The 27,325-nt window shown below is 41.3% G+C and overlaps 1 protein-coding gene across 5 annotated transcripts in view; it reads left to right on the forward strand.

Moving 5' to 3' along the window:
- The window catches only part of CNOT7 (CCR4-NOT transcription complex subunit 7), a 117,427-nt gene that overhangs the window by 13,487 nt on the left and 76,615 nt on the right, over window positions 1-27,325 (forward strand). For 2 of the 5 annotated variants that reach the window (XM_043513710.1, XM_038400825.2), the window contains exons 5-7: window positions 6,249-6,393; window positions 12,581-12,691; window positions 16,509-18,179. In XM_043513710.1, the coding sequence (XP_043369645.1) occupies window positions 6,249-6,393; window positions 12,581-12,691; window positions 16,509-16,637 (385 nt within the window). In that variant the 3' untranslated portion in view covers window positions 16,638-18,179. Of the gene's footprint in view, window positions 1-6,248; window positions 12,121-12,339; window positions 12,693-16,508; window positions 18,180-27,325 lie in introns of those variants that run through there. The other 3 variants (XM_043513709.1, XM_043513711.1, XR_006281055.1) reach the window with 2 other exon arrangements.

The raw sequence follows: 27,325 nt of genomic DNA on the forward strand, positions 1-27,325 counted from the left end.
CTGTTTTGCTGGTATAAGTTTGTCTCCCCATTGGGAGGGTTGTCAATAGTTATTTTTTGGAAAACCTTGTCTAGTGTAGACAAGGTCTTGAAGTCAGGAAATTTTTAGTCACCTAAGTGTAAGCAAGTATACTCAAGACCTGATCTTGTGAGGTGCTGAGTGCTGCCCACTGTCACAGTTCAGAGCAACTGCACTTGTATTTCTCCTTTGTGGTCCAGCACTGGCACTCTTTTTTTTGGCTCTGGCTCCCAGACATTGCCTCCCTTGGGCAGAGTCCCATGTTTGTCTCCCTCCCTGATTTTTTTTTTTTTTTTTTCCAGGCTGCACGTTTCCCTACCTACACTGTTATTTCCAGCAAACCAAACTGTCTATGCCAGTGGCTGCTCTTTGCTTACTCTTTGAAGGCTATGAAAAACATAATTGCCAGCAGTTATGAGTTGCCACACAGCTCTTACTAAGCAAGCACATTTATTCTTAAGGTGAAAGCATTACAGCGAAGACATTTAAAACAATAAAAGTTGCTACACACATGCTTACCGGGTCACCCATCAATCTTTTATTCCAAAGTATGTAGTTTCTGGATACCAGAACTTGTAAGTAGGTATTCACTTGATTTCTTCCCCCCCCCACCCCCCGTGGTTCCTGTTTTTCAATGGAGGGAAGTATTCTCTTTTTAAGTGTAGATCCAAAGACATGGGGTGGGTGTGTGTGTGTGTGTGGTTTTGTCTGTATTTGTGTGTTCACTCCAAGTTTACTGGAACATTTCTTAGTGTCTTTTGAGATGTTAAGCAACTACAATTCTCATTTACTGCATTAGGAGTTGTGGATGCTTAGTACTTCTCAAGATCATGCTCTGAGTCAATAGCTTAATCTTCACTTTGAATCTTGTTTCCTTGGTATTCACTATTTTGCAAATTGATTTTTCAAAGATACCTCAGAGTTCAATGGAGCAAAGCTGGGACCTGCTTCTCTGTCACAGTAGACAATCACAGTGTTTTCTGTTGACCACAGGCATTCTCAGTTGTTGCGGTGGTGTTGTGTGTTAAATGCATCTGGTCCTCCAAAACAAATAAGTCATTTTTAAGGGACACTACTGACTTCAAAAATTATTTCTGTAAATATTTTGTACTTTACAAGTAACCCCTAACATAGCAAAAATTTCTGTGTGCGTGCATTTGGCATCCTTTCATGCATAATTAATTTTACTGTCACCCTAGTCAGTACTTTTTGGAACTTTTACACAACTTTATTTCAAAGCTCATTTTTAAGCTTGAAGGAAAACAATTGAAGTTATCTCTGGATTTCTAACACTTCAGTGGCATCCTGACATAGCACTAACAAAGCTATTGTGCAGCCAGAGACTCATACAGCCACCAATATGGGATGCTTTCCCATGGCTATCAGTTTGTATATACTGCAGCTTCCCTACAGAGAGCCAGTAACCTTGCTAAACCAGAAGAGGGACAGCAACTTCAAAGATGGGTAGTGGAGTGTTTCTTCTGATAAATGAAGGGGCCTAAATAAAATCCTGAAAAACCCAAACCACTGTTGAGGACAGTAAGAGCTATGAGCGCTCAGCATGACAATTACAACACAGCAGTTCTGGTCAAACCATAGAACAGCTTGAATGCTAATTCTGAGGATAGTTAGGTTGTCAGGGCATTTGCATGGTGACTCCCTCAACAGTTGTATAGGCTGATGTGCAGCTAACCTTTAAATCTTAACTTCAGTGCATGCCTGTTGTGTAGGGTAAGGGGAAAAAAAGTTGTTCTGTTAAATTCTCTCCAGCAAGTCTTGTATAATGAGTGAGCTTCCCAAGAATCTTCTGATGTTCCAAACCTTGCAATTCCTTGTAGCCACTGTATTTTGCTAAGAAGATCAATTAAACTGTCAAGTAGGCAGCTACTTTCTAGTCCAGAAATAGAACTTACCATTATTAAAATGGGATAAAGCCTTTCCAGCCTCTCTAGCTTTTGATATTTCTCAAAATGTCTATTGGTAGCTTGAGAAAAGCACTTAACTCACAGTTAATTGGTTATTTAAACTCTTCCCCATCCCCCAAGATAATGGCAAAGGAAAGAAAAATATGGGCTTTTCTCATCTTTTCAGAAACTTTTGGGTCTCGGTCAATTGCCTACAGCTAACTGTGCTCCTTGAAAATATATGGTTCTGTGCATATGTTGCCATATAACTTCAGGGATTGTGGTTAGTTGTAAGCATCGTAACTTTAAATAATTTTGTTAGCTAGTAAAAAAATATGTAAATAATGAAAGCTCTCGTTTCAGGATGTAAACCGCTAATTGCCGGGTATTTGAAAGAAACTTCCCTAATGAGCAAGTAATTATATAATTGTTCATTAGGGTCTTTTTTGCCCCTTCCTCTACTGTGTCCAATACTGGCTACTGTCCGATATGGAGTGTCAAGCTAGGCTAACAATAGGCTTGATCTGGAATGATAATTATGTTCTATAAGTAGTGGAGCTAAGTAACTACCACAAGTGTAGTATAAAGGCATTGTATATGATGGCTTGAAATTTGTATTGTGGCTTGTGAAATGCAGTCTGTGGTGGTTGTCATGGTACATTTGGGAATGTGTGTATAAATACTTCAGATTTATTGAATGTCTGAGAGAGATTCACAGGTGGTGAACTGACCAAAACTAGCTTGTTTCTTGTCCAGAAGCACATGTCTGATTTAAATGTCCATGTACTGGGAGGGGTAATACACATTACTGAGCATTCCACTGTTAACACTCCTGTTGTGATTTCCCCCTCCCCTCCACTCCCCCACCACGTGCAGGCCCTGGAACAAACTGCATCACTAAAACCACAGGAATACCTAAAAGAAACCATTTGTCTACTACCACAAACTTCCATCATTTATTTTGGGGAAGTTCTATGGCCTGTGTTATACAAGAGGTCAGACTAGATGATCAATTCATAATGGTTCCTTCTAGCCTTAGGATCCATGAACACTGTAAGTTGCAAGCCTGTTACTCTAGTCCTGCTCAGCCAGGACCGGCTCTAGGCACCAGCAAAGCAATCATGTGCTTGGGGCGGCACAATTCCAGGGGCGGCATTCCGACCATCCTTTCTTTCAGCTTGGGCAGTTGCGCTCTCGGAGCTTGGGGCAGCAAAAAACCTAGAGTTGCCCTGCGCTCAGCACAAAATCAGTACCTCTTTGCTTTACTCTTCTTGTAATGGGTGGGTGCGTGGGGAAGAAAAGAAGGGGGTGAGTGGATGCTTGTGAAGAAAACAAAAGCTCAGATACTAAACTGTATAATAACTGTCCATCTATATTGGAAGCAGAGTTTTGGTGCAGCCTCAATTGTTTCAGAGGATCAGACTTAACTGTAGCATTATTTCAGTGAATTCCTGACTGCTACCTACAATCTCCACAGGGGCCCAATTTTCCTTAATCTCTGAGCATTCTCAGGCTTCAGTTCTTGATGTCATTTCCCAGGTTTTTAAGATTTTCTTTTTAAATACTTTATTTTGCTAGTGTAAGCAAAAGAAGCTGCTTTTATGATCTCAAGTCTACCTGTCAAGCAATCAGGTTGACTATTCTGTAGTTTTATGCTATTGGTCTCAGTTGAAACTCCTGCCTTTACAAGCCAGGAAGCAAAGGAGTCAATCGTCTGCTGTAAATTTTGGATTTCAGCCTCAAAAGGACAACTGCAGCATTGGGAACCTCGTATGCTATGTCTGACTCCATCAAACAACGAGAAATCTACAACTAGAATATGGGAAACCCTCTTGGGAGAACCATAGTCAGCTGTACCTTCGCTTGTCGTCCATTAGTGGATTTTAAGAAATGACATGTTCTTCCCTGGTGTTGCTGTTAAGGATTTTCTAATCTTTTTCTCCCTTTAGGCAGTATAACAGCAAGATCATAAAGATGATCAATAATATATAAATAGGGTGACACAAAAGCCTATAAAAGAGAATAACTCGTCTTGAACCAGGGGAACATAGCATTCAAGATAGAAATGAATAATGCAAATTAAAGCCCCGGTCCTGCATCTGAAATCGGAGTTCCATGCAGGTGTGGGCATCCAGTGTCCAGGAACATAATACAGGATTAGAGCCTTGTTCTGTAGTATCAGCCGAACAAACAGTCCTGCCTCAGCCAGTTTGCATCTTGTTTGCTTTTTGTGTTGTGAATTTTGAGTTAGTCATAGATCAGAACCAAATGGGTGGAAGTGGCAGAAAAGAAGAAAGCTAGTAGCAGTTGGAGCAGATATCAGAAAAGGCAACCCGAGACAACACCTTACCACTGGGGGCACCCCAAGGCCACGCCTACACCCCAAGGAAAACCCCAGATACCTTATCATCCTACTTCTGCCACCATGTCAGGGTCGTGTTCCCCCCATTCTGAACTCTGGGTATAGATTTGGGGAGCTGCATGAAAGACCCCCTAAGTTTATATTCTACCAGCTTAGGTTAAAACTTCCCCAAGGCACAAATTCCTTTCCTTGTCCTCAGACAGTATTGCTGCCACCACCAAGTGATTTACATAAAAATTCAGAGAAGGGTCACTTGGAATCCCTATTCTTCCAAAATATCCCCCCAAGCCCCTTCACCTCCTTTCCTGGGGAGGCTTGAGAATAACATACCAACCAATTGCCTTAACAGTGTGAGCACAGACCAGACCCTTTGTCTTCAGGACACTGAAAATCAATCAGGTTCTTAAAAGAAGAACTTTATTTATAAAGAAAAAAAATAAAAGAATCACACCTGAAAAATTAGGATGGGCTCAGCTCCACAGTTACAAAAACAGGCATAAAACTACCTCTATAGCATAGGAAAATTCACAAGCTAAAACAAAAAATATCACCTAACGGATTTCCTTGCCCTACTTACAATTTCTGTGAATTTAAATGGATTATTCCAGTTATATTTTCAGGAGACGTTGTACCTGCTTGGCTTCTCCCTCTGTCCAGAGAGGGAACAACAAACAAATCCTCTCCCCCCCCCCCCCTTCCCCCGCCCTGATTTGAAAGTATCTTCTTTTCTCATTGATCCTTCTGGTCAGGTGCCAACTAGCTTATTTGAGCTACTTAACCCCTTACAGGTAAGGCAGTTGCTACCCTTCCCTTTATATTCATGACAGTCCCCAAAAGCCCCAGTTAAGATAGTACAGCACAAAAGGGGCCCTAACATACAAGAGGTACTCCCTGTCCTGAAGAGCTTGCAGTCTAACTTTCTCCGCAGGCAGTAGCAGTACGCGTTGCCCTTTAACCCAATCAATATATGTATTTTTATTTATGTAAATTAGTTTAGAAAATTCCCCTGTCAACTATCTATAAAATAGGTATATATATATTCTCTCAGCATGAACTTACAACTAATGGGTAAGTGAACTATCTAACAGCTGTATCAAGGGTTTCCAATAACAAGATGTAGAGGCAGAAACTAAACTCGTATTGTTGCAGAACCCAGAGGAAGGGGAACTATGTGCAGCCTTAACTAGAGTGGGTGAAGTTGTTCAGGGTGCAAATAATCCATGATTCTATGTAGTACATACACACTTTAGGTTCTGGCAGCAGTAGAAATCATTTACTTTCATCCTCTGCCGTCTCATCACTAGAAGCTTTCAATGCATATGAAAAGAGCTAGCTTGATATCTGTCCATTATACATTCCGAGAATAGGTCCAGTGGTGGCAAAGTAGTGTCTCCTTCATAATGATGCCCTGACAGTGTTTCTGCAGGAAAGTCTTCGTGTTCATTCCATCATTTGGCCTCCTTGAAGAGACTGCCAACACGGATTCCAATTTTGATAGTTTTTATGATGGTGGAAACTTGTCTTCTGCAAACTGCAGTGAGAACATCTGTGTTTTTCTGCTGCTAATATTTGAAGAATCACATGATCCTCAAATTTTTTTGGTTAAATTTATATATAAAACGGCTCCCTATCTTTTTTTGTTTTTAATTTAAATTTAACTAATTGGAGACTTGACATTGGAGGTTTCAGAGTAGCAGACGTGTTAGTCTGTATTCGCAAAAAGAAAAGGAGTACTTGTGGCACCTTAGAGACTAACAAATTTATTAGAGCATAAGCTTTCGTGAGCTACAGCTCACTTCATCGGATGAAGTGAGCTGTAGCTCACGAAAGCTTATGCTCTAATAAATTTGTTAGTCTCTAAGGTGCCACAAGTACTCCTTTTCTTTTGACATTGGAGGTGAGAAGGATTTTTTTTTTTTTGATTATCTGCCTGACTTTATTTTGTATATGTGATTAATTTGCAGTGGTTATGACTTTGGCTATCTAATCAAAATCCTGACTAACTCTAATTTACCTGAAGAGGAGCTGGACTTCTTTGAGATACTCCGGTTGTTTTTCCCCGTCATTTATGATGTGAAGTATCTCATGAAGAGCTGCAAAAATCTCAAGGTAAATGATTTGATATCTGGTTCAGAAAAGAATTTTCTAAGATGGCATTTTTTCCTACTGAAAGAACATATATGGCATCTGTTCACTGCCCCGTCCAGCAGTGAGCTCTACCTTGATGGTATTATTTGTTACACAAAATTGACTAGACTAATGGTTATTTGATATATAAAAAGTTATTGATGAAATGTAAGAGGCAGGGAGGAGCACACATTTTTGTCCTTGTGGCTCCTAGCTATTTAAAAATTACAAATCAATCCCATTTATTGGCAGCATCATAGATCTATGCTACCAAATGATAAACCCATGTTCGGAGGAAGTTACATCTTGCTGTTAACTTCTCAGGCTGTTAGAATTGAAGGGCTTGGCCTCTGTGAGCGTGGTATTAATGACACACTCTTGCATCATTCCTCACTGCTCAATCCACGGAGGGGCTGCAGTTATGATAAGGTGTAGTGAAAAGTGACTTTGGTGTGAAGGGATGGAATGGCTAGACCTGCTGGTCGCCCTGTAGGCAAAAATGAGCAATGACAGATATGCTCAGAGCCAACTCATGACTTCTAGAAAAATAGACAGGGTTAGAAACTAACCTCTCATCTCAAGCCAGTTGGGCTATTAATTGGCTTGTTCTATTAGGCATAAAATTTGGAGAAGATTTGATTGGCCTGGAGAATGAATGTGAACTGGAAACAAATGTATGAAGGGAAGGACATCAAAAAGATATGCTGCTGGGATTGTTACAGCCACGCTTGCCAAAGAAGGCCTCGTATCTGGACTGGTTTTGAAATGAAAGGGGCACAACTCATCTGAGGCAATAGGTGGCTCACTGTTTTGATGGAAGGCGACACAGAACACTCTGGGTTTTCTAAATGAGAACACGTGGAAACTGGACACAGACTGACTGACTAATGCAGCCACCTCTGAGTACAGGGATGGTATGCCACTCTTCATCTCAGAATGCTGAGCAAGTGATTTAGACGATGCTGATGAGCTTGAATTTTGTGAGGCTATGCAGGTAAAGGACATGTATCTTTTTAATGAGGATCTTACTGGTGACTGAAGTAAAGAACATAATTTCCACCATCTCCTGTGCTTATCGGTCTGCACTGGATGTGGCGTGGAGTGGGTGGGATGGTCTTTTCCATCAGGAAAAGTTTGCTTATCAGGAAAAGCAAACTAGCCCAGTATCTGGTCAGGAGTTTTGCATCCCAGCAGCAACCCTCACCAACTGAATAAAGAATGTTTATTAGGGACCATCGAATTGAAACTGGGTTTCCACTGGGACCAAGAGAAGTAATGAAGTAGTTGGAAAAACTGCAGAAGTCAACAAAATTGTGCACCCTCATGGACTGAAACAAAACCTTTGCTGCTTATATACAGTTGTTTTGTCCCAAGTACTAAATGTGTAATCCACTCTTATGGACTTGTGGGGGGAATTAACAAATTTAACAGCTGCTATCATTAGAGCTTTGTGATAATGGCAACTAAACTGAAGACCAATTATGACAGGAGGGGGAGAGATTGGGATTACGCTGTTCCTCCAAACACCATTGCTGAAACAGTCCCATTACTGTCCACAACAATGAAATGATGCCAACTGTGTAGATCTGTCCCAAACTGAGAACAGCTGGTGTGAGTCTTTGGAAGCCAAATCATTAATTACTTGCATGCACTGTTGCCTAAATGAATTTCTTTGCTTTTTTTTGTTTAAATCTCTATTAAATTGCAGTGAATTGAATTGCTGTATTGAGGTCCTTTATTGATTGTGCAAGCTACTCTTGTTGGTCACTTCATTTTATTAGAGACACTTGATTTTCCTTTGACACATTTTGGTGCTGATAGTCAACCCTGGGGACCGAAACCCCCTCTACAGAATTGTGTGGATGGTGGTTGCAGCCATTCTGTAGAATTACCTCCTGACTCCAGCAGAAATACTACAGAAAGAGTATGGTCACTTGCTGTTGCTCATCTACAGCACTACTCCTATTCTCCATCTTCTGTTGGGTGGGGACCATGGTGCAGCTGTAGCCTGGTGACCAATAGCAATACAGATTCTTCCCTAAAGAGGAAGAATGGTCCAGTGGTTGGAACACTAGCTGGGGACTTGAGAGACCCAAATTCAGTTCCCTACTCTGCCATAAACTGTCTGTGTGACTGGAGGCATGATACTTAGTCCCTCTGAGCTGCAGTTTCCTATCTGTGAAATGGGAATAGTAATACCTCCCTGCCTGATGAGATGTTGAGGATAAATACGTTAATGATTGTAAAAGGTTCAGATTCTGCAGTAATGGAGGACCAATAAGTACCTTAACTAGACAGATAGATCCTGACTAAATTTAATGGTGGGGTGGGGCTTGGGAAGCTGCACAGAGTAGTTAACACTCTGTACCAATGTCCTGAGATTTGTGGAGTTGGGCTTGTATTCCCCATTGATCTTGGGCCATCATCCGTGGTGATGTGATTACAGAACCAAGCTGCTAACCTGTCTGTCTCAAAGGAATGATGCATCTGAAATATTTTGAATTATTTTTTCTTTTCCTTCTTGTGGCTATTCATATCTAAGGGGAGGGATGTTTTGACCTACAGTTTGTAAAGTATTTTTGGTTCTCAAGGTTATATTAAAAACCTTTTGATCAGCACTGCCTTAATCTGGAGTTTTAGAAGAAAAAAGTGATTTAGAGAAGAAAGGCTCTGTATCCCTTAATTACTCTCCAGAGAGATCCAGTGTTTCCCTTGTTTTTCCAACAGTTGTAAACTATTTTGTGTGACAAACTTTTAGGCACCCTTTTTGGAAAATTTTGGCCAATATCCACAACCGAAGGTGATGCTTTCACCCTGTCCTGAATTTTTTTTTCTAGATCAGTGTTACACAGACTGCAGAGGCTGGAATGTAATAATTCCACATTTTTCCTTTTTCTTTGTAACAGGTAGGTTTAAGACGCATGACATTCAAGCTAAGTTAGAATTGATAGGTGTGCTGTCTCACTGCTATCACTACCAGTAATGAGAGAAGTGATCTTCAGCTACTGTCTAGTCAGGAGGGCATGTGGCTTAAAAGGGATGAGTGTGGGTTTTAAGAGGGCCCAGTTTTTAATGAGGCATGTTTCCAATAGCAATCCATGTTAATGCTATGGGGAATACTGAAAATGTCTATTCAGCAGGTGTGCCGCCTCTTCCCTCCTACCCTTGTCCCCATGGTGCTTATTTAAAAAGGGGAAATTAGGTAATAGTGTGAGTTGAAATGCATGCAAAATTCAGATTGTAGCACAAACCAGCAAAAATGACAAAAGTCAGAGAGACATTGTCACGCTATAAAATATTTAAATTACCCCACACATTTTCTTATCTATCACATTAACACCTTACATAATTAAAATGGAAATAATTTTTAAAATGTAGTTTTCACTACCTTACACTGTCTGCTCATTTTTGACATGTTGGATGATTTAAAATAAACTAGTTAATTTCAATGTCAGGTTCTTATGCCCTAGCACCATTCTGTAGTGTTTGGCTTGCAGATGCCACTTGGAAATTAATAAAGTTTCCATTTGAATTAAAAAAAACAAACTAATGACTCATGGAAACGTCCTTGTTGGCTGTAACATTCATAGTTCTTTCTTCATAGAACAATCTGCATTTGGGGCCAAATTTGACTTGGTTAAAGTTCAGTCTTTAACTTGCATTATTTCACCTCAGCCTCTTCTCCCTCTCTTTTCCACCTCCATCTCCCAAAATGGTACATAGTCAATGGAATTCAAATACTATATGTTCCCTTTTTAATATTCAAAAGAACTTGCTTTGTGCTAGCTTCCTTCCTGTCTTTGACTACTTCTGTGTTTTGGTTTCCTTTTTTTCAGATGTAAAAAATGTAGTGCAGGCTAAAAGCATTTTGATGCTCTATCTAGTTTCAACCTATCGTTGGCAGAGTAGTGATCCAAAGCAGTCCACAGTTTCACTATGCAGTATAGTGTTTCAAAAATTATTGTAAGGTAACTGATTTTCTCCCAGTTGTACAACCTTTTAAAGAGTGGTACCTCTGCAACATAGTCTTGCATGTACCATAACTATATTGTCCCATGGGGATCAGTTTAGCTAAGATTACACTAACCTGTCTAAAGCTGAATTGATCTGCAAAGAGGCTGCTTCTGCTTGTAGCACCCCTATCGCTTTCGTGACACTAAAATGAACGGGCTGAATTCATCAGTACCTGTTTTGGGGATAGTTATAAGAGATGCTGCTAATCTTATGGAGAAACTGGAATAGGGATAGTCTGATTTGTTCAGTTGTGTGGTTTTTTTTTAATTTTTATTTTTATTTGTCTGTGAAAGAGTCGGGCATTTTTATTCTGTGGACCATTTCTCAAGATAGGACTCATATCATTGGCAGCTCTCCTCCTGATCTCTCACCTGCTGCACAACTGTAGTGCTATGAAGTTATATGAAAAAGTAGTGCTAGGGCAGGGTAAAGGAGTGAAGATGAAAATAAACTTGGTTTGATTAAATGGATACAGCTGCTTGGTTAGTTCCCCTCCTGTATTGTAAATTGTGCTATTTGTTTCCTCTCCCTGGATGTAGGACTTGTATATATTAGTTCCAAACCTTCCCCCATTGCCCGCAACCCCTAAAGACTCTGATTTCTCCTAGTGCTTTGTTTGGTTCTGTGTGTATGCACTACCTTGTCTATTTTGAGATTTTTTCCAAATTTGATTCAGTTGAATTTATAAAATACACCCAATAAAAGGACATGAAGGTGCTGTGAGGGAGGAGAGGGGTGTGCTTAGTTGGTCAAAAAGCTTTTGGAAGTCACAAGTTTCCCACTGGGCGGCAATTAACAGGAAGAAAAATTGCTTGAAGACTGAAAGATACTTTACTGTTAGGTAACGTGTAGACGATCAATGATCCATGCCCTACAATTGGAGACTCTCTGTAGAGCAGTTCCCAATTTTGAGCCCTATGTTTACTTGCTACACTCAGTGTCTAAAAGCTGTCCTTTTTGTACATGGGCTGTTTTGTGTGTGTGTGTGTGTGTGTGTGTGTGTGTGTGGAGGAGCTTTCAGCACAGATGTGGCTTAAAATGTTTTCTTTTAAAAAATACACTGTCAGTAGCACAAGTGCCTGTTTTTTGTGTGCTTATGGTATCTAATATCTTCTTGAACCTGGTTACAATGCAATTTACATTACTTTTTACACAGATGTTTCATTTACTCTTTTATGGCAGTTAATAAAACAAATTAAAACATGGTTAAAGATCGGTTGAATGTTAGCTTTTTCACTTTGTTCTTTTTTCCCCTCTTGAATTTTACAACTTCACCTGGGTTCAGGGTTCTCCATTAATTCCTAAGGTAAACCATTTTCCTGGATTCCCTCTACTACTTTAGATGCTTTGAAGTTTTGTGGGGGAAGCGCAGAACCCTGAGCTTAGGTGGTGGCAGGTAAGTGAAGGAAAAAACTGTGTTTTTGAATGAAAGCTAATTACTTTCAAGACAAGTTGGAGTGCATGTGTTTGTAGTAATTTGGATCTTAAATTGCTTTGTTTGAATTACCATTGTTCACGTTTAAATTCTAGCCCTATTAGAAAAGTAGGAAATTAAAGAAACACTTTGATTTCTGAAACTGTCATTCAGCAGTAGCATAAATCCTTTCAGTTTAGTCAATGTAATACTTGAAGGAATTGCCTTGTTCAGTAGTAATTCCTTCAACTTTAATTGGCTGGTGTGCCTAGGCTTATTAGGTCTAAGACAGGTTTCAGAGTAGCAGCCGTGTAAGTCTGTATCTGCAAAAGGAAAAGGAGTACTTGTGGCACCTTAGAGACTAACAAATTTATTTGAGCATGAGCTTTTGTGAGCTACAGCTGAATGCATCCGATGAAGTGAGCTGTAGCTCACGAAAGCTTATGCTCAAATAAATTTGTTAGTCTCTAAGGTGCCACAAGTCCTCCTTTTCTTTTTAGGTCTAAGACAGTCATTAATACTTGAAAGTGCTTGATACTTAAAGCCTGAATGAAAAGCTTGGCTTTTTCAAGTGTGTGCTGGTTGTATATCTCTACTATGACCGCTATTGTGCTAAGCTAAATATATACAAATGGTCGTTGAATAGACTTCGTTGTGCAGAATTCTAGTGCTACTATTGAATGATCTGACTTTGTAATTATTATCCCCACTTTGACTGTGTAATGCTCCTTCCTTTTTCAGGGTGGATTGCAAGAAGTTGCAGAGCAGTTGGAGCTGGAAAGGATAGGACCACAACATCAGGCAGGATCTGATTCTTTACTCACGGGAATGGCCTTTTTCAAAATGAGAGAAGTAGGTGTCCATATTGCTTTCTGTTGTAGTTTATGTGGATGAAAGTAATCTGCCTTAGTAGTCAATATTGACTACTGTTCACACTTATGAGATGTGCTAGAACCATTGACCCACCAAAGCCAGTAGCAGTATAACACATTTTCAGAAGAAGTAAGAGAAATGCATGAGGGGGCATCATTTCTGTGACAAAGGACAGAGTCTATGACGGGCATTCCCATGCAAAGTACAATCTACCACCAACAAATCCTTTCCTTTCTTTGTTTTGATTTGTGTGTGCGCTTAGTGAGGGGATGTCTCTACACGGTTCTCTCTTTCCTCTTTCCTCCTGTTGCTGGTGCTGTTTCTTCCTGTAGTCTCTGGGCCTTCATCTTCCACGGCAGGGAGCCCCAACTACCTGAACCTATTGTCCACTCCCTGGGCTTTCTGAGAAATTGAAGCAGGTGGCTCAGGCCACTCTGTCAGTGCTTCTGTTCACCACCATCTCCTCCAACTGACAAGTCATACATTCTTCTTTCCATAGTGTTCCTACGGGTGCTTCACATCAGAATGTGCAGTCACCTGTGCAATCCTGATCAGAGATTTTCATCAGCATTTTCTGCACATCCATGCCTGCCTCCTAGATATCCTTGTGTCTGGTATGAGGGTATATGGGAGGACCAGACATGTCACCTGTCCAGGTCCTTCTCAACTACCTGTGCCTTGAGACAGAGCATCATGTCTGTTAGACACACGGCTTACTGTCTCTCTCGCTTAATCTTTCTCTCTTCTTTCTGGTATTGTCTTTTTTATTTAGAAGTTTGTGCTCTTCCTCTTCCCCCTCCCCCCCCTTTGTTTGCCCAATCTCAGCCTTGTCTTTTTCCTGGCCTTGAACCATAGTCTCGAGTATGGATTGTGCCTGAGAGCCAGGGCTTCAAACCCTGCCAGACTTGGCATAAATATTTCCCCCTCAGCGACAGACATTCAGGCTGCCTCCACTGCCTGGGACAGATTTATGTCCCCTACAAATGAAAGAGCTGCTCTGGATTTGAAAGCAGATCTAAGAAATTGAGGGATAACTTCAAGTCCTCAAAAGAGAAGGTCAGACAACTGCCAAGCTCTTTCTACAGGCCTCTCTTAAAGTCACCAATACAGCTGTATGTTCGATGGCTATAGCAATAGTCATGTGCCAAGCTTCTTGGCTTTGCTCCTTCATATGGCAGCTAGGGATCTACTTAGGGTAAAGGCACAAATATTTCTAGCCTTGTTAAGATGTGAGGAGTGTCCACGCCATCTTTTACAAATGTGTGGTGTACCTCGAGTTACTGGCAATCCATTAACTTAGTATACCAGTTTACTGAAGATGAATCTTGTAAGTCTCTTGCACATCCCTAGGACTGCTCTGTGGCTGGGGGGAGAAATTGGTTGCTGTTAATGTAATGTATTTATTTTTCACACAAGAGCATGTGTTAAAACATTGGCACAAGAAACTTCTCTTTTACCAGTGTATCTGTATTCTGGCCTCATGCTATAAACTTGTGGTTCTCATTTAATATGCAAAAAGTGTTCAGACAGTGGCAACCCTCATCTTTAACATTTTAATCCAAGTGACCTTCACTTGGATTAAGTTGGAGTGTTGAATGCTGGGATGTGTAGCTTCTGCAGTCCATGTTGCCATATGAAGGAGGAGGCAGCTGCATGCCTCTGGCAAATATTGCCTAGGTAGCAAGTGTTGCACTCGTTTTCCAGTTTCATTCTAATCCTTACTGCACATCACACAGTCTCCATGTGGTTAGGCTTGCATTAGTGTGATTGGCAGGGCACAGGCTAGAGCTGCAGGGATGGACTGATCTTTTTCTGGTAAGATCCAAGCATGAGGCACACTGGTACTGTGCAAGTTTCAGAGTAGCAGCCGTGTTAGTCTGTATTCGCAAAAAGAAAAGGAGTACTTGTGGCACCTTAGAGACTAACAAATTTATTAGAGCATAAGCTTTCGTGAGCTACAGCTCACTTCATCGGATGCATTTGGTGGAAAAAACAGAGGAGAGATTTATATACACACACACACACACAGAGAACATGAAACAATGGGTTTATCATACACACTGTAAGGAGAGTGATCACTTAAGATAAGCCATCACCAGCAGCAGGGGGGGGAAAGGAGGAAAATCTTTCATGGTGACAAGCAAGGTAGGCTAATTCCAGCAGTTAACAAGAATATCAGAGGAACAGTGGGGGGTGGGGTGGGAGGGAGAAATACCATGGGGAAATAGTTTTACTTTGTGTAATGACTCATCCATTCCCAGTCTCTATTCAAGCCTCAGTTAATTGTATCCAGTTTGCAAATTAATTCCAATTCAGCAGTCTCTCGTTGGAGTCTGTTTTTGAAGCTTTTTTGTTGAAGTATAGCCACTCTTAGGTCTGTGATCGAGTGACCAGAGAGATTGAAGTGTTCTCCAACTGGTTTTTGAATGTTATAATTCTTGACGTCTGATTTGTGTCCATTCATTCTTTTACGTAGAGACTGTCCAGTTTGGCCAATGTATATGGCAGAGTGGCATTGCTGGCACATGATGGCATATATCACATTGGTAGATGTGCAGGTGAACGAGCCTCTGATAGCGTGGCTGATGTGATTAGGCCCTATGATGGTATCCCCTGAATAGATATGTGGACAGAGTTGGCAACGGGCTTTGTTGCAAGGATAGGTTCCTGGGTTAGTGGTTCTGTTGTGTGGTGTGTGGTTGCTGGTGAGTATTTGCTTCAGGTTGGGGGGGCTGTCTGTAAGCAAGGACTGGTCTGTCTCCCAAGATCTGAGAGAGCGATGGCTCGCTCGGATTTGTTCCAACTAACAAATTTATTTGAGCATAAGCTTTCGTGAGCTACAGCTCACTTCATGCTCAAATAAATTTGTTAGTCTCTAAGGTGCCACAAGTACTCCTTTCTTTTTGCGAATACAGACTAACACGGCTGCTACTCGGAAACATGGGGAAATAGTTTTACTTTGTGTAATGACCCATCCACTCCCAGTCTCTATTCAAGCCTAAGTTAATTGTATCCAGTTTGCAAAATAATTCCAATTCAGCAGTCTCTCAAACTATTTCCCCATGTTTTCCCTTACCCCCCCCCCCCACCCCACTGTTCCTCAGACATTCTTGTCAACTGCTGGAAATGGCCCACCTTGATTTTTCACTACAAAAGGTTTTTTTTTCTCTCCTGCTGGTAATAGCTCACCTTAAGTGATCACTCTGGTTACAGTGTGTATGTTTTTAGCTCTCCTGTAATTCATTGTTTCATGTTCTCCATGTATATAAATCTCCCCACTGTATTTTCCACTGAATGCATCCGATGAAGTGAGCTGTAGCTCACGAAAGCTTATGCTCAAATAAATTTGTTAGTCTCTAAGGTGCCACAAGTCCTCCTTTTCTTTTTGTGAATATAGACTAACACGGCTGCTACTCTGAAACACCGAGTAGTGTGTAGTGCTTAATTAGGAAGGGTGAAGGAGAAGGCCCACCAAAATCACTTACAAAGGGATATTGTTCTGTTGCATTTGTAAGACACAAGGCTCTAATTCTTGAGTTAAAATAGACTCCTGAGACTTCTAGAGTTGTCACCATTTACCACTCATCAAAATAAGGGAAGATGCATTGAAGGGCTAGTATTCTTTCTCTCATGGCCAAGAACACTTCAGTGCCAAGAATCACTTAGTTATTTTGGTTTAGTTTCACTTACATGTGGAGTATGAAAATTCAGACTTTTACAAAAGCCTGACAGTATTTGATCTCAATAAGACTCTTGTTCTTCAGTATTGATTTGTCTTTTTTTAACTCCTTTTTAGATGTTCTTTGAAGATCACATTGATGATGCCAAATATTGTGGTCACTTGTATGGCCTCGGTTCTGGTTCTTCCTATGTACAAAATGGCACAGGGAATGCATATGAAGAAGAAGCCAACAAACAGTCATGACATGAAATGGGAGGTCATCTTTTCTGAGCTCTGTGTGCTTGTATATAGGTTTTATCTCTGGTTGAATCCCTTGGACAATTAGGCTCCCCCTCACACTTCTCAGCACACTTTATTTTCTGCCTTTCTATGTACTAAATCTGACTGTTCCTATCACAGATCTGATCTTGATATGTTGAATTTTCTGAGTTAAATTTGGCCTTTGTACCTACCCAATCTGTAAAGAAGCATGTGTAGGATCAGTGTGGCAGAGAGAAGGGGAAAGCTAAATCATAATGAATATTCTGGTAAACTTACCTAGTTGGTCATAGTTTTGTTTTTTTCCCATTTCCCCAAATTAACTAGCACTGATTTGTAACTAACTTCCCTGTTTTCATGTCTGTCCCTTCCAGTATGCTGGTGTTTTAGCTATTCAAGATTGCGGACCATCAAATTTGCACTTTAGAGAGTGACTCTGACTCAGATCCTCTGTTTTATCTGAAGTTTTGGGGGTTTTTGCCCTGAGCTAGAAAAATAATAGTCTGCCAACTTGAGCAACTTCACACTGTATTCCTTGGTTTTTGAGCCTGCAGAACATAACACATTCACTGCATAACAACATTTGTTTGTTCAAGCAAAACAAACTACTGAAATCTTAGTAACTGCTGTTATCTTACTGGTGTTCAGTCTTCCAAGCACATCCTTCCTGCGCCTATCAGCTTCTAATTGGCCTGCTGCTTTAAAGCCACTCTGTGATGGAAGAAAATGTTTGAAAACCAGCTTTACACCCTTCAGGAAAAATTGAGAGACTTACTTTTGTATTTTTGCCATTGAGCTGAAAATCTGAGGATATTGGAACTGCAGTGGTTCTATTATGGCACACTTCCCTGGATTCAGTTCCTAGCTTTTATTCCAGTAATGTATTACCTAAATATTTTTTATTTTTTAAAGTCATATTTATTATGTACTTGATTTGATGATTTTTGCAAGTGAGTTTAGTTAAGGATAAAACCCAAAGACCTGAAGTAAACTTTATATTGAATTGAATGATTAAATTAGAAGGAAGATAAATTGTGCTTTTGTAGTTGCTACAAAGACAGATGATACAGATATATTTGTTGTAAAACAACAAAATATAAATTACTTATAGCTAATAAAGTTACCTGAGGAGTGTAATGCTAGTTTTTATTTTTTGAGTGTATCTTAGCAATATATTTTATATATATTGTTTTAAAGGACTGTAATGTACTTTAACCATGCATAGCAGAGCAATTGTGCAGGAAGACTTTTTTGGGATTGAATAGCTAAATACTCGCCTGAAATGATGGAATGCACGCCTCAGTGTGAGTGTGTTATCTTCACTGAAATCAATATTTGCAAATCTCCAAATGTTCGCCAAATTGATCTGTTTACCTTGTACTTTAAAACATTATTTTTTTCATTAAGTTACAATAATATAACTGGGTGGTCCTTTTTAAAACAAGAAAAAATTATTTGCATAACAGAGGGTATTATTTGTTTTTAAAGCTTTTGTAAATAAAGGCTTCAGAAATGTTTTCTTACATATCTACAGACTGGTAGTTTTGTTCTGAAACCATTACTGGAATGTATATTGTACCCCATTCAGTCCCTGTATACTTCCTATTCCACTATGTATACTAATTCATCTTTCTGGTGTCTGAAAGAGCTTTTAACAGCTCCCAAGTGGTGCCAGCACCATCTTATTTCTGCCAATTGAGAGCATAGCAGGAGTCTGTTTCTGTGTCCAAATTATTTCACTGTTATTAGCCTATTTTACGAGTGTGTGGGTACAACTACCCAATTAAGTTTCTCTCTTCAGGTATCTAGAGACTGTCACTCTACGAAGTTGTGCTGGATCATTCTTTATTTTGAAAAAAGAAAAGGAGTACTTGTGGCACCTTAGAGACTAACAAATTTATTTGAACATAAGCTTTCGTGAGCTACAGCTCACTTTATCAGATGCATTCTGATGAAGTGAGCTGTGGCTCACGAAAGCTTATGCTCAAATAAATTTGTTAGTCTCTAAGGTGCCACAAGTACTCCTTTTCTTTTTGCGAATACAGACTAACACGTCTGCTACTCTGAAAACTCTCTTTATTTTGACTTCTGAGTCTGATGGGCATAGATAAGGACACTGTTGGCATTTAACAAATAAACATAGGTGTGTATCTTTAGGCCCAATCCTGATTTCATTTGAATATCCAAATCACCTGATGACTTCAGTGGAAGTTCAGAGTATACTAGGAATGCAGGATTGGGCTCTTTGAAGGTCTGATGTACTTGTGTCAGACAGAAGCTGTGAAGATTTAAAACACTATGATGGGATTATATGTGGTTATGCTTTGAGGGAAAACTAGTTTTTATGTGAATTTTTTTTGTATTTGATTAAAATTTGTTTTGAAGGATCTTCTCAGCTGTGGATAAAAGGGACTTATTTCTAAGTTTTTGAAATATTCCTTGGTTGTTTGTGGTGATAGACATTTCTGCTCTCTCCCTCTTCTTCACAATGGGAAGGGTCTTATGAATAATTTGTGTGTTTTGGAGCAAGACAATGTGAAATCAGGATTCAGTTTTATCAGTGAGAGAAAACTCTTAAATGGCTTTGATCCGCCCACATACTTAAGAGCTGTCATTGCATACAGTCCCAGCTATAGAGCATGTATTCAGGTTCCTTTTGCAAAGTTAACACAAAGGAGGTTTAGTTTCTAATAAGGAGCTATTTAACCTGGGGAGGAATGGCAGGTTGTTGTTTTTTTTTAATTTAAAATTGGACTAACTTGTTTCAAAGGTGGACATGGTGATGTCTTTGTGGAGATAAATCCATATACATATTTTAAATTGAACTACTCCAGAAATGTAGACACGTGCCTCCTTATTCTAAGTCCAAGAATTCTCATCAGGCCCCTGCTACCTTCCAACCTCCTCAAAATCTGTCACTAGATAGCCTTCTTTATTGTTCACATTTCCTTTGACGTAAGCCTATTTATTTGTTGCGCCTAATGTTCCTTTTCTTGCCACTTGCATTTTGGCTTCTCTGGTCAGGTGTGTCTAACTCTTTGGGCATTGGTTTATGTGCTGAAGCTAAGTAGGTGCTGGGTGGCTAAAAAGATAAGCTCCGTCAGATGGTCAAGAAATTCAGCAAATGATTGAGAACTTAGTGGTGTTCTTTGAGTGATTGTCCACACGGATTCCATTCTTTGTGCACATGCACCATATGTGAGTGAGAGGATTCTTTTAGCAGCAGGTTCTGTTGGGGCCAAGCCTGTGCCCTAGGTGTTTTGGGCATCTCCTATCTATGGCAGAGCAGGCCCAACAGTTTCTCTTTACCGCCTGTGGCAGCAAGATGGAAGCCATGCAGAGTCCACTTTCTTTGCACATTGTGATTGTTTTAATTCTTTTTTTTATTACCATTGTCAAAATAATTATAATTCAATTACCCTAAATGGCTCCCCTTACAGGAGTACTAGCATTATGGCAGAAGCCAAGTTAACTGGGACTTAAGGCCTGTCCCTCATGTGACACTGCAATACTTATTGATGATGGGTACTCCTGCTCCCTGCTTTGTCTTGGAGAAGGACATGTCCCAGAGTGATGTTCCATCTGTTTGCTCTTTCTCCAAGTGAACTCAGAGAGAGGGAAGCCCCTTTGAAGCTGTTTCTACGAGAGCAAATGGATGCAAGCCATCTCAGATGCTGAGAGGAGAGCTGCAGCCAGGCCTCTACTGTCCAGTTAGACTTTCTGTAAGTGTGTTGGTGAGCAGTGATTCCACCCTGAGCTCTTGGGCCACATCTACTTAGAGGCCCCACTCATCAGCCACTACATCAGCATTGATGTCTGACGGGCAGAAAGGAGCACCGTTCCAAAGATAAGCCCAGACACAGGTTGCTGTCCCTGGCACCTGGCAGAGAGAGACAAAAGGGTCAGCAAGGCCATGACTCATCCTGGGTTCATTCATCCAAAGGCCCTGAGAAGGTCCATTCCATTGTCCTGGTACAGACTCCCAGTGGACAGTGCTGCTCTCTAGCAACCCTTCAGCATTTACCCCAACACTGATTTTCTTGGTACTCAGGCCTCAGCACCAAGTGCCTCTGTGATAGTAGCCCCAGTACCATCCACATTGGTACCCACTACCTTGGAACCAACTATGTCTGCACCTAAACCATACACAGTGTTCAGTGATTTTAGCTGTGGGCACAGTGCCAGAGTTGTCTCCTCTAAAACATTAAGGAAGGTGATAGCTAAACCCCCAGCCTTGGAGTCACTGGTATGCTGGGGGTAGAGACGTATTCCCAGTACCAACCTCCTCCGTGGAGACAGAATACACCTGACAGAAGTGCCTCTCCCTTAATGGAGGTCTAGTCCTTTTCCTCCTCCTCCTCTGCTGAGCATAGCAGAGAATCATCTACCACTTGCCCACCATCCCCTCCCTCGATAGCCAGCTGGGAGTCAGGAAGGGATTGAAGGAAGGAGTCTGTGAGAGGTAATAGAAGTCTAGGCTTCACGGGGATCATAATATCTGTACCGTTCTCGGTTTCTTCCACCTCAATTTTCCTATCCATACTAGTTTGGTTTTACTGGTGTGCAGCCATATTCCAGGAGACCTGCTTCATCCCCTGTCTGTAGGGCAGCCCTTACCGAAAGGCAAATCAAGCCAATTACTTAAGGCAGGCGGCAAGTTGAAGAACATCAGCTACCAGAGGAAGTGGAGCTGATCTCTGCGGTAATCTCGTCCTCCTCTGATGAGATAGTGTGTCCACCTAAATTGGTCTCAGCAGAGTTTAATGAATTTCAGGACCTAATGAAGTGCATGGCAGAAACTTTGGATATACCCCTAGAAGTAGTCAAACAGCTTGTGTTGGTATTCTCGAACATTTAATATTCTTTTACAACAGGGAAACCAATCTAGTCTGTTCATAAATGTCTACTGGAGCTTGCAAGAACTGTCTGGCATACACCTGCATCCATCCCAGCCAAGTCAAAGAAGCTGACAGGATGTACCTGGGCCCTCCTAAAAATTTTGAGTATTTCTATTCACATCCAACACCAGGTTCTCTCATAGTGGTAACAGTTCAGGAAAAATCAAAACAGCAGAATCCTCGTACATCCATACTTAGAGAAGAGAACCCAAACAAATTGTCCCTGTTCAGTCACCAGGTGTATTTGTCGGCTAGCCTCCCGATGAGGCTAACAACGTGCCCCTTCTCTCAAAATATAACTACCTATAAAATGAGAAGCTTGTCCTAATTTTAAAAACTCTGTAAAGAACACCAGGATGACATGAAGCCTATCGTGGTGGAGGGACAACTGACTGCCCATAGATCATTACAGTTTGTGCTAGATGTTTAACACTATGGCACATGCAATGACCATTGCAATAGCCACGAGGGGTTATCCTGGCTTCAGTCCTTGGCCATTTCCAGGGAGGTATAGGCAACAGTGAGGACCTCCCATTTGAGGGTAACAAACTATTCGACAATGGAACAAATGAGGCCTTCCGCTCCTCAAAAAATTCACAGGCAACTAGGCTCTTTGGGCCTCTGTTCCAACCTTTAGAAGAAAGCAGTCATGCCAACAACTGCCCTGCCAACAGTGCCCTGCGGTAGGAACATCTCCCTACCAATACAGAGTCCTGCCCTTTGATCTTTCTACAGTATCGAGTGTATTCAAGAATGGAACAATAGTGGCAGCTCATCTACGGAGAATCCAGGTCTGTCCTTACCTCAGTAACTGGCTGACTTGTGGAAGATCACCGCAACAGGTGACCGACTCTAGTCAAGTAATTCTAAATATTTCTGCTTTACTAGGTCTCAAAATCAACAGACAAATGAAAATTGATTACAACTCCGAGTGTAGAGTTCATAGGAGCACTGTTAGACTGAAGGTCAGTGAGAACTCACTTTCCATGAGAGATTCCAAACTAACCAGGTCTCATCAATGAACTAAAAGCTCATCCAAAGATACCAATGAAAACATATCTTAGACTTCTAGGACATGTGGCCTCATGCATTTATGTTACACAATATGCCAGACTTCACCTATGCTGCATGAAAGGATGGCTGAAATCTGTGTATCTATCCAGCTTTCACCACATGAACATGATGGTCACAGTCCCACAAGAAGGCATTTCCTCATTTAAACTTGTGGAAAAACCCTCTTCACACATTCAATGAAGTACTCTTCTCTACAGTTTTGTTTACCAAATTTCTGATGACACCTGTCTCCACTCAGGGATGGGGGCACCTTTAAATTAAGGGCCTGTGGTTCCATCATTAAGCTTGCCTCCACATAAACATTCTAGAGCTCAGACTTATCCTGGCATGCAAAGTATTCTTGACTCCTCTTTGGGGATCCACAGTAAAAATGTGGACAGTCAATGTCACAGCGATAGATTATGTCAACAGGCAAGTGTGGATGATCTTGCTCCCCCAACTGTCAGGAAATCACGTGTCTATGGAATTGGTTCTTCCAAACCAAATCACACCGGTGGGTCTTCACCTTCCTGGCCTTCAGGACACCTTGGCAGATCAACTGAGCAAGCAATTCTCTGACAACCACAAGTGGTCTCTCAAAGAGTCAGTCCTACAGAACATCTTTCACAAGTGGGCATTCCCAGAAATAGACCTGGTTACCACAGATCGGAACAAGTGTCAGATATTCTGCCCCAGAGAGGTTCCAGCCCAGTCCTGGTGTTGAGATTTGATTAACATTCAGCAAACCCCCTCCCCCATCTGCTCTGACCAAAACAGTCCCTCGGAATAGTCCAGACCAATGCTAGTTGGATGATGATCAGCTGAGGTTCAGAACAGTTTGCTTCAAGGCAGGAAACCTTCAACCAGACTGACTCTCTTATAAAGCTAAATAGGAAAGGATTTCTATTTGGGCATCTCAGCACCAGCTTTCAGTAATACTGGACTGTTCGCTAATCCTGAAACAATTTGGATTTTCTATCAGCTCCATAACGATCTCTCTAGCAGCAATAGCTGCATCCTCCTATCTAGAAAAGTGGGTCTCAACCACGTGAGTATCCATGCTCCTGGGGGTACGTAGAGGTCTTCCAGGGGGTACGTCAACCCATCTAGATATTTGCCTAGTTTTACAACTGGCTACATGAAAAGCACTAGCGAAGTTATTACAAACTAAAATTTCATATGGACAATAACTTATTTATATTTCTGTATATACTATACACTGAAATGTAAGTACAATATGTATATTCCAATTGATTTATAATATATGGTAAAAATGAGAAAGTAAGCAATTTTTCAGTAATGGTGTGCTGTGACACTTTTGTATATTTGTCTGATTTTGTAAGCAAGTAGATTTTAAGTGAGGTGAAACCTGGGGTATGCAAGATAAATCAGACTCCTGAAAAGAGTACAGTAGTCCTGAAAGATCCACTAATCTAGAACATTACTTTATTTTCCCTACCCTACATATTAAGGTTCCTGAAAGGTCTCATCTGTGGTTTTCCCTCCAGCTGGGGAGCTCCCTCCTCTCTCTTGGGATCTTCATATTAGCAGGGTTGATGAGTCCTCCCTTTTGAACCCTAGGCAACTTGTTCCCCCTGCCACCTTTCTCGTGGCCATTACATCAACTGGAACGGTAAGGGAAATTCAGGTCAAATCCTCCTTATACAGTGTTCATAAAGACTGATTTAATCTGTGACCTCACTCCATGTTTCTGCCCAAGGTTGTCTAAATTCCATATAAAACAATCCATTTACCTATGGGTTTTGTTTCCTAAGCCTCTTCACACACTTGATGCCAAAGGTAGTTTTACTGAGACAAAAAAATAAACAGGAATCCCTGAGGACAGCATATTTCTAAGATCCATGGTTACCGTAGGGCAGTGATCTCCAACCTTTTTATGCTCAAGATCACTTTTTGAATTTAAGGGCAGGATCTACCCCGCCCCTTCTCCAAAGGCTCCCTTCCCCCCCGTAAGGGACTGCGGAAGACTTTGTTATGGCCTAGCTAGGGAACTTCCGCTTTCTCGCGCTGAAAGGTTATTGTAAAACATAGAAATGCAGCTAGAACCGGCCGTTGGCCGGTTACAACTGCTTCGCATGGCCCTTTGCCAAGTAGCAAAAATCCCCTTTTAAAAAGCACCTAATTCTATATTCATGAGCTGTTTTTGTATAGTGCTTATTAACGCTGGCCGTCTGCCCCTCTGTCGGACTCCGTCCCAGGCAAAGCTCCAGTGTGCTGGGTTCACTAACCTTCAGTAAAGCCAATAACTCATAGCTGTGTGTAAGACTCTTTCTTTTTTTCAGAGTACTCCTGCCAGGCCTGTGGTGTGCTCCGAACACCTTGGCCCAGAACTCGCCCCACTCGCTTTCCTCCACCCTCACTCGTTTTCACCAGGCTGGGGTTTGGGAGGGGGTGCGGGCTCTGCGCTGGAGCCGAGGGGTTTACAGTGTGGGAGGGGCTCTGTGCTGAGCCTGAGGCCAGGGGTTGGGGTGTAGGAGGGGGTGTGGGCTCTGGGCTGGGGCAGAGTGTTGTGTTGTGGGGTCTGGCTCTGGGAGGGGGATAAGGGGTGGGTTTGGGGTGCTGGCTATAATGACCCAAACCAATGCAATAGCAGGTACACTTGAATTGTATACCCAGTGTATTATTTGAATGCAATCTTCCTAACTTTTTCACCATTTAACTAATTGTGTGCCCATTAAGCATACTTGCACTGATGATGCTAGCTTTCATATAATGTGGGTCACCTTGAAAGCTGCCTTTGCTGCAATCGGTGCATTTGGGAAGGAAAGTTATATGGGCAAGTTAGACCCAGTCCTATGAAGTCAAATGGCAAAATTAAATATAGTCTCTAACTGTGCATTTGACATCTAAAGAAGTTAAATCCTATGGATTGAAAATTCAATGTTCCGTTTTGTTACACTGTGTAGAGCTATAGTGTTTTAATATATAGCCCTGTGTGTGCTGCCAATTGTTCAGGCAAGTATGGTAGAGAGGACTATTTTAAATGTAAGCTTGAACTTTCTCTTCACGTTCAGAAGGAAACCACTATCCTCCTGGTGTCTGACATGGTTCAGAGAAAGGAGAATGGAGCAAATTGGTAAGGTGTATGGAGGTGAACCACAAAGTTCAGAAAGTAGATGGTTTTCCTCAACCATGCTGTATATTAATGTGCAGTTAAAAAAGAAAAAGCAAGGTTACCAAAAATACCCTGGCTCTGATCCAGACATCTTCCTACCCACTCAATAATAGCAAATGAACAGAACTTCCAGCAGAATGTGTGCAGTACAAGCAAAAATGACCAAGTTGTTGTGAGGAGATTTAGAATCCTTCATAAAAGTCTGCCAACAGGTGTGTTTCTGGTGTGTTTTAGGACAAGAGGACTTCTCTCTCAAACTGGCCTTTTTATTTGCTTGCTGGTTGCTGTGAATGGATTGTACAAGGATTACTCTGAGTGGCATTGATTATACTGAAGTCTGTTATGCTTGGTCTTTTGCATGTGGCGGACTGAAAATCACACACTGCTTCAGTGCACATTTCCACTTCTACAGTGAAGTTCCGCTCCAGGGTACCCAGGCTTGAGAGTACTAATCCTTTCATATACTCATAGGACTGAAAGGGACCTCGAGAGTTCACCTGTCCAGTCCCCTGCACTCAAGGCAAGCACTAAGTATTATCTAGACCATCCCTGACAGCTGTTTGTCTAACCTGTTCTTAAAAATCTCCAATGATGACGATTCCACAATCTCCCTAGGCAATTTAGTTTCAGTGCTTACCACCCTGACAGGAAGTTTTTCCTAACATCCAACCTAAACCTCCCTTGCTGCATTTAAGCCATTGCTTCTTGTCCTATCCTCAGAGGTTAAGGAGAACAATTTTTTTTCTTCCCTTCTTCTTGTTAACAACATTTTATGTATTTGAAACTGTTATGTCCCTCTCAGTCTTCTCTAGTCTAAAAAAACCCAAGTTTTCATCTTCCCTCAAAGGTCATGTCATGTTTTCTAGACCTTTAATCATTTTGTTACTTTTCCCTGACTTTCGCCATTGGGTCCACATCTGTCCTGAAATGTGCACCCCGAAATGGATGCACTACTCCGTTACAGGCAGTACATCAGTGTGGAGTAGAGAAGAAAATTACTTCTCCGGATCTTGCTTACACACTCCACGGTTAATCACATCCCGAAATGATGTTTGCTTTTTTTTTTTGCAACAGTGGTTACAACGGTTGACTCATATTAGCTTGTGAGCCACTATGACCCAGCAGTACTCCGTCCTAAACAGGTCATTAGTCCCATTTGGATGAGTGCAACTGGAGGTGTTCCTTTCCACTAAGGGGATGCTTGCATTGGTCCTGATTGAATTCATCCTATTTGACTTCAGAACCTTTTCTTCAGTATGGTCCAGATCATTTTGAATTATAATCCTATCCCGCCAAAAGCACTTGCAAAGCCCTCCCAGATTGGGATCGTCCGCAAATTTATAAGTGTACTCTAGGCCATTATCTAAATCATTGATGAGATATCGAAAAGAACAGGACCCAGAACTGATCCCTGTGGGACCTCCCTCATTATGGCCTTCCAGCATGACTGTGAACCACTGATAACTACTCTCTGGGGATGGTTTTCCAACCAGTTATGCACCCATCTTTTCATATCTAGGTTGTATCTCCCTAGTTTGTTTATGAGAAGGTCATGCAAGACAGTATCAAAAGCTTTACAAAAGCCA

The sequence above is a fragment of the Dermochelys coriacea genome, chromosome 4 (assembly GCF_009764565.3).
Source record: "Dermochelys coriacea isolate rDerCor1 chromosome 4, rDerCor1.pri.v4, whole genome shotgun sequence".
In the NCBI taxonomy this organism is placed as follows: domain Eukaryota; kingdom Metazoa; phylum Chordata; order Testudines; family Dermochelyidae; genus Dermochelys; species Dermochelys coriacea.